A 6848-nucleotide genomic window follows, 5' to 3' on the forward strand; every position below is an offset into this window, starting at 1 on the left:
CAACTGGTGTTACTATCAGCCATGCCAACAAAGTTCTGGGGGTCCAAAGCACTACCATCTGGGGCCTGCCACAACTTGATGCCACCCCCGGGGGCGTTCAACTGCTCCCAAAGCCTCCACATCTCGTCCCATGAGCGCCTTGGGGGAACACTGCGTTGGGATGATGATGGTGGTGTGTGGGAGGCAAAGGGGCAAGTAGGGTTGGGGATGGCGGGGATGGTGGGGATGGATGCAGTGCACCGGCCAGCTGCTCTCAAGCAAGACAAAGGGCATACGTCATGCCGGGCAGACGGGCTGCTGCAAGCTCTGCCTCTTGGCCTCCCCTACACCGGTTGTGATGGCCCGCGCACCTCGCCATCGTCTACGCCTTCTTGCCCTTCTTGTCGATGAACCCCGGGTGGTTCAAGAGGAACGCCCCCGGGATGAAGCCCGCCTCGAGGCAGCCCGCCTTCTTCAGCTCTGCCCTGATGGCGGGGTCGCTCAGGCTGGGCAGGTCCTTGCAAAAGGTCTCGTGGTACATCTGGGTTGGCGGGGTGGCGTGAGGACGGTCATGCAGCAGCCCTCTTTGAGAGGGCTGCTGCAGCTGCTGCTGCTGCCTGTGCTGCACTGCCCAGAGCACAGGGCGCCGTATGCCCCAGCCCGCTCTGTTGCATTGCCCAGGGCATAGGGTGTGCCCCAGCCCGCTGTGCTGCACTGCCCAGAGCATAAGGTATGCTCACCAGCAGCAGAATGTTGGCGAACTCGGTGTTGTCATAGGCCCAGCCCATGCCCATGGCGTGGGTGCGGCAGGCGGCCCACACCGGCCAGAAGCAGTTGGACAGGTTGAGCTGCAGCTTCTTGACCCCGCTGGCGTCGAAGCGCGCGCGGCGCCACTTCCCCAGGATCGTCCGACGATCCTCCCACCCCCCACAGAGAGTCTCTGTGGGGGGTGGGAGAGGGGACAAAGTTGGCAGAGGGCATACATTATGAAAATACGTTATGCTCCGCCCTTGCATTGCTGCACACCAAGCAGTTGACAAGGGGCATACATTCTGCTGACGTACCGTATGCTCTGCCCTTGCACAGCTGCACCCGACGACTCACTCTTCTTCAGCAGGAACTTGCCGGTCGAGGCCCTGGAGGCCCAGGACGCCACCCTGTCCCCCAAACCTGCAGGGCAAGGCGGAGGGATTGGGCGGGGCGGGGCAGGCAGGTGGTTGTGAGTGATGGACTAGATGAGCTATGACCGGAGCTGTCATCTCGCGAGCACCTGAAGGAGAAGAGCCGCGAACTTGCAAACCCACAATGCATACGAATCAAGGGCATGCTCACTCATGGAGTCGAGGCCCTCGCCGCAGTCGCTCTCCTCGCCAGAGTCCTCGGGCCCCTCCTCCTCCTCCTCGTCCTCCGAGGCCTGGGGGCTCTCCTGCACCCTCCTCCGGCGCTTGCGCACCTGGCCCTTGTCGCCTAATGTTTGTTGGGGACGTTGGGCGTTCGAACAGCATCAAATGCAAACTCCTCACCCTCTGCTGCACTGGCAAGTGCATAGGTCATGCCCTATGACTAGGCGTACCTTATGCCTTATGCAAACCCATGGCTGCAGCCCGGGCATAGCTATGCCCCTGTACAAACCCCCCACCCAGGGCTGCAGAATCCCCAATTCACCCCCCCTCACCCTTGGCCTTCTTGGGTGGCTCGTCCCTCCGCGCGACCACAACCTCGCCCCTCTGCACGGGCGTGGCGGAGCCTGACGCCTTCGCCTGGCCGCCTGGTGTTTGGGCGGGGCGGTGGGCGTGCGGGTCGTATCATATGGCATCGGTGGCGGTGGGCGGCCCCACATGCAGCCGCCGCCTGCTAGTCGGACGCGCGACCAGCAGCCTAGTAGAGGGGCACGTGCTGGGGCCAGGCGTTGCAAGAAACCAGCTAGCCACGCTTACCCCAGCAGATGGCCCCCCAAATACCAACCCTGCACTAAGCGCAGCACCCAAATCACCCCCTCCCACCCATGAGCGTGGCCCCCTTCTTGGCCTTCTCAGTGGGGGCCGCCGCGGCCCCGACGAGGCGGCCTCGTCCAGCTCCCCGTCAGCCATGGCCTTCTTGACTGTGATCGGAGGGCGAAGGGTGCCAAGAGGGAGGCAAAGACACTTGGGATGGGTGTGTCGGGTGTGTGGATTCAAAGTCACAAACACACACACACACACACACACACACACACACACACACACACACACGCGCGCGCGCGCACACACACACACACACACACGCACGCGCATGCACGCGCACACACACACGCACGCGCATGCACGCACGCGCATGCACGCACGCACACACGCACGCACGCACGCACGCACGCACGCACACACACACACACACACACACACACACACACACACACACAAGCACGCACGCATGTGCGCCCACACACACACGCACGCACGCACGCACGCACACACATGTGCACACACACACACACACACACACACACACACATACACACACACACAAACACTCGGAGCATGTAGGGCGTTCAACAATAAGAACCTCACATATTGCTTGACAGGCGTGAAGGGCCGCCTGCTCCTCGTGCTCTTGCCCTTGGTCCTCCTCCTTCACCACGGCATACTTGAACCTGGTGGGGTCCTGCTGTGCAAGTAGACGGGGGCGCATGGGTTCCATGAGCCGTTCGGCCAGACGGTTGTTAGTTGCAACTTCAAATAGTTGCAACTTGAAACCGAGTGGCTCTGCAAGCTGAGCACGAGCACGCAGCGGATCCACCAAGCAAAGTGCAAATCAGCCCCTTCATCAGGGGTGGACGGTGTCAACTGCGAGGTGCTGCCACCTCGCAGGGACACAACTTCCGAGATCTCAAATAATACTACTGTTCAAATAATCAGGGACGGCGAGCGGATAGCATCGTCGAGGAAGAGGCCGCCCCATGCACGCCCGCAAGCAGGTGGTGGCAGGCTCATCACAGGGCACCCAGGAGCCTTGCCCATGGACGACGACAGCTGCCCACTTACCATGGTAATATTGACAGTCAATTCTAACAAATGACGTGTTGTGATGTGGTATTGATGAGCCACCCAGCAGCCTCAGGGTGGCCGAGATGATCTAATGCAGCACCACCTGCCGCCCGTACTGCGCTCCGCAACACTGCGGATCTTTCAATGTTTGATGTTACAAACCTATTGATTCGCACGTAAATCAAGTTGGCGGTGTGCCTTTCAACATTGCTGGTCGCACTCAGTGCGTATTCGCATTTCTATTTTCGAGGCTCCAGTACGGCAGCGTGTTTCATGATCAATGAAGCAGCTGATGCGGTGTGAGGATAAGAGAGGTCCATTCCTGCTATGCAGGCTGTAAAGCATTTGGATACTGGGCATACGATATGCTGGGCATACGATATGCCGGGGCCGATTGGGTAGACTTGGTCAACCGGAGATACTTGTTACCTCAGCAGGTACAAAACAGCAGCACGCCTGCTGCAAAGCAGACATCTCATAATAGGGGTCCACCCTATAAATTCAACGTGCAAGCTCACTGCCTTGCAGTACTTTAAGGCTGGGCCAGCAGCCAACCGCATCATCTCGCAACACACGCACGGCCGTCTCCAATCTGCACGCACGCAACTCACCTGGCCCCATTCACAAAGTTTGTTTAGAAGCGTGTGTAACGTTGTACCTGCTCGCTACCTATTCATGAATAAATCAAGAATTAGCGGCAGGGGCGAGCTCACCCCGGCCTTCATACGAGGCAAGTAAGAGCAGGCGGGCGGGCGACCTTACTTGGGCGACCTCCCACAGGGATTATTGCATGTAGATGCTTCGCAGGGTTTAGGGTCTTAGGGGTGTTGTTTGTAGGGTTTTGGGATTTGGGATGCATCTGAGCCACTTCTGGTAAACCTCATTTCGAGGGGACAAGGGCGGGACGCGACTTGGTCCCTGGCATGAGCGAGCCTGGATGGCTCCAGGAGCGGGCGACCGCGGGACACTGTAACAATCCTAATCCTCATCCGGGCTCTTGCATCCCAGGCACCTATGTGCCTTCGACAATGGTGAAATCGGCCATCCGATTGGCTTCATAGGGCCTCCCTGAATTGATCCAGAGTGCGCTTTGCAATGCTGCAATCCCCCCTCTTGGTGAGGTGCGCAGAGGCGAGGTGTGCAACCATGATTTCAATGTTATGCGTGCTTGTTCCTAACTTCTTTGCAAACAAACAAACGTAATACCTCAACTACCTTGGAGGCGTACGTAGTCAATGTCTCTCCTGGGTCGTGCAGTAGTGGCTAGTGTGCGAGAAGCAGCAGACTGCCCAAAGCGAGTGGGGTGAGGATCATGGTCAACTGCGTGTGCTGTTCATTGGCTTGACTGGAGCCTGATGCAGCCGGCGCACCAACCCTGTCACACAACCGTTGCGGCTGCGAGTGAATTGCGAACAGCTCGACCACGACCGCGCACATCAGGTACGGTGCCTTATTGACAACGGTATCATCGCAACTCGATTTGTTCTGAAGTTCTGAGCATACTGGTAATCGACATTGATTCGCGTGTCATCCGATCTGACTGATCTGCGCGCGAAATTTGTCGACCAGACCCTCATGGAGAAGATCCTTGCGCCTCTGCATGCGGCAATTGGCACCATATGCCAGCCCGGGCCCCATGCGGGCGCGCCGCCTGAAATCGCGATCCACGCGCTGCGAGCCAGCGTGGCGACGCTTGCCGCGGCACATCCGCAGCTGCAGCAGGCCGAGGCTGAGGGCGTGTGGCGCTCATGTTGCGAGCTCTGGGTGCGCGGCTCTCGCACGCGTGAGCCGCGAGGCTCAAGCACGCATGTACTTGCTGCGGGCCCCGGTCACTCCTCATCGGCGGCCACAGCATGCAGATGGTGCCCACATGCGGGGCTCAACCCAACTTGCCGCAGAACACATGTGTCGAGCTGAGCAACGCCCCGCCCCAGCCGCTGCACACAGCGCCTGGCGCCAGCGAGGACGGCGCAGCCGAGCCCCCGGCCGACGCGCCTGCCGGCGCGCTGCGTGGGCGCCGGGCGGTGGCGCTGATGCGGCAGAGCGTGTGCGAAGTGCTCTCTCACGTCGAGAACTCACACTTGGCAGAGGAGGAGCACGTGACGCGGCTGGGGTTTGCGCTCAAGGTGCGTGCGGATGCAGCTGTATGTGTGTTGTTGTTGAGGGGTCGGCACTTCGTGGGGTGTCGCGGCCCATGGTGTGCAGTTGTGAGCGCCATGCTGCAAGGTACGCGCACAAGGCCGGCATGCGCCATGCCCGGATAGCTGTCATCGCATGCCGCCGCATGGCGTATGTTGAATGCTTAGTCTGACATCCGTGGCGCCGCATGCGCGCAACATGCCCGCGTGGCGGCGGGCTTCGCGCCGGCCCCGCTGCCCCAGAGCTCAGCCGTCAGCTGTGCCCTGCGCCCCGGACGTTCTCAGACTCATGCACCAACACGCCATGCGTGGAGCCCATGTGCCCATGCCAACCCTTTGATTCCCCGACCTTACCCTGCACACACATGCGCGCACGCACGCACAAACGCACACGCACGCCCATGCACACCCTCTCATGTGTGCACGCACCCATGCATGCATTCATGCACGCCGTGGATGCATGTACTATACGTCACGCCGTGCGCAGTCCGCTCAGGAGTGGGCGACTCTTGACAACTTTGAGGGCGCAGAGCTCGTGCTGGGTGAGGGGCTGGGCGGGTGGAAGGGGGATGGGTCTGCAGGCGCACGGGCGAAGCTGCTCGTCGGCACGGCTCATGGGGAGGGATGGTGTCCCTCGGTTTCTCTATTGCATGCGGATTCACCTCCCTCCATAACATACTGTAGCATGAATCCAGAGAGGTCACGAGCCGCACCCATGGGCTGCGCCCGCCGCTCCATGCATCACGCCGACCAACCATCCGCCGCCCGGCGCCGGCCGCCCCTGCCTCGCCCCCGCCAGGCCTGGCGGCCCCCTGGGCCTGTGTGTTTGAGGAGGTGGCCCTCGAGGCCGAGACCGCGCCGGAAGTGCGGGACCGCTACCGTGGCCTGGCCTTCGACGCCCACCTGGCGCGTCTCATGGTGGCCTGGAGGCTGGGGCAGCAGGTGCGGCGCGACAGGCTGCAGAGCGGCAGGGGGGTTGGCTGCTGGGCGCCTTGCCTTCACTTGCGATGGCTGCCCTCCTCAGCTGTGCCTGTACAGGCTGCACCGCTCGCACCTTGCCGTGCTTGCGCCAGCAGACAGGCTCCGCGCAAACCCTGTCACAAGCCCACTCGCTCTCTACCCCCATGCCCGCGGCGCAGGAGCTGGCCCGCGGCCTGGTGGAGCGCTGCCGCAGTGTCATCGACGCCGCTGCAGAGCCGTGCGACCCCCGCGCCCTCCGCGCCCTGCGCCTGCGGCTCGCGACGCAGCTGCAGCGCAACAGCATCGAGGCTTTTGCGCTACTGACCACCGCAGGGACCGCCAGCGGCGCGCCGGACGCGGGCGGCGGTGATGTGGGGCAGGACGTCGCTCGCACGTGCACGGCGCAGCTCGGGCTGGCCTACGAAATGCTGCAGCGAGCGCGCGCCGACGCCGATGCGCCGTCCGTAGGCGTCAGGGCAGAAGAGGCCGCCGTTCCGGCTGCCGCCGCGCTGGGTGCTGAGGAGCTGCGGGAGCTGCAGCGGCTTGAAAGCCAGGTGGGCGCGGCGTGGCGGAGCCTGCAGGGCAACGCCTTGCCAACGCTTGGCGGTTGCCTGCTGCGCTGTGTGTGCTCTGCCGTTGATCATATACCTAATCAAAAGGGTTCCAAGCTGCAACCGGCCCGGCTGACCCGCCCTGTTGCCCCACCGGCCGCGCCCCCCCACCCCACCCCCCAGACCCTGCTGTCCCT

General features: G+C 62.0%; 2 protein-coding genes across 2 annotated transcripts; one reads left to right on the forward strand and one right to left on the reverse strand.

Annotated features, from left to right (window-relative positions):
* Positions 1-361: 361 nt before the first annotated feature.
* Positions 362-1533, reverse strand: MNEG_10494 (hypothetical protein; the record flags this gene model as incomplete). Its single annotated transcript, XM_014041033.1, has 4 exons — positions 362-520; positions 720-919; positions 1084-1149; positions 1503-1533. The coding sequence occupies 4 exons, from the start codon at positions 1531-1533 to the stop codon at positions 362-364; spliced, it is 456 nt and encodes a 151-aa protein (XP_013896487.1).
* A 3044-nt stretch (positions 1534-4577) lies between these two features.
* On the forward strand, positions 4578-4739 carry MNEG_10495 (hypothetical protein; the record flags this gene model as incomplete). The annotated part of the gene is made up of 1 exon (XM_014041034.1): positions 4578-4739. A coding segment is annotated over one exon (162 nt), but the record flags the coding sequence as incomplete, so codon positions are not given.
* Between the last annotated feature and the right edge of the window lie 2109 nt (positions 4740-6848).

This window comes from Monoraphidium neglectum (genome assembly GCF_000611645.1).
Source record: "Monoraphidium neglectum strain SAG 48.87 unplaced genomic scaffold scaffold02338, whole genome shotgun sequence".
NCBI lineage: Eukaryota > Viridiplantae > Chlorophyta > Chlorophyceae > Sphaeropleales > Selenastraceae > Monoraphidium > Monoraphidium neglectum.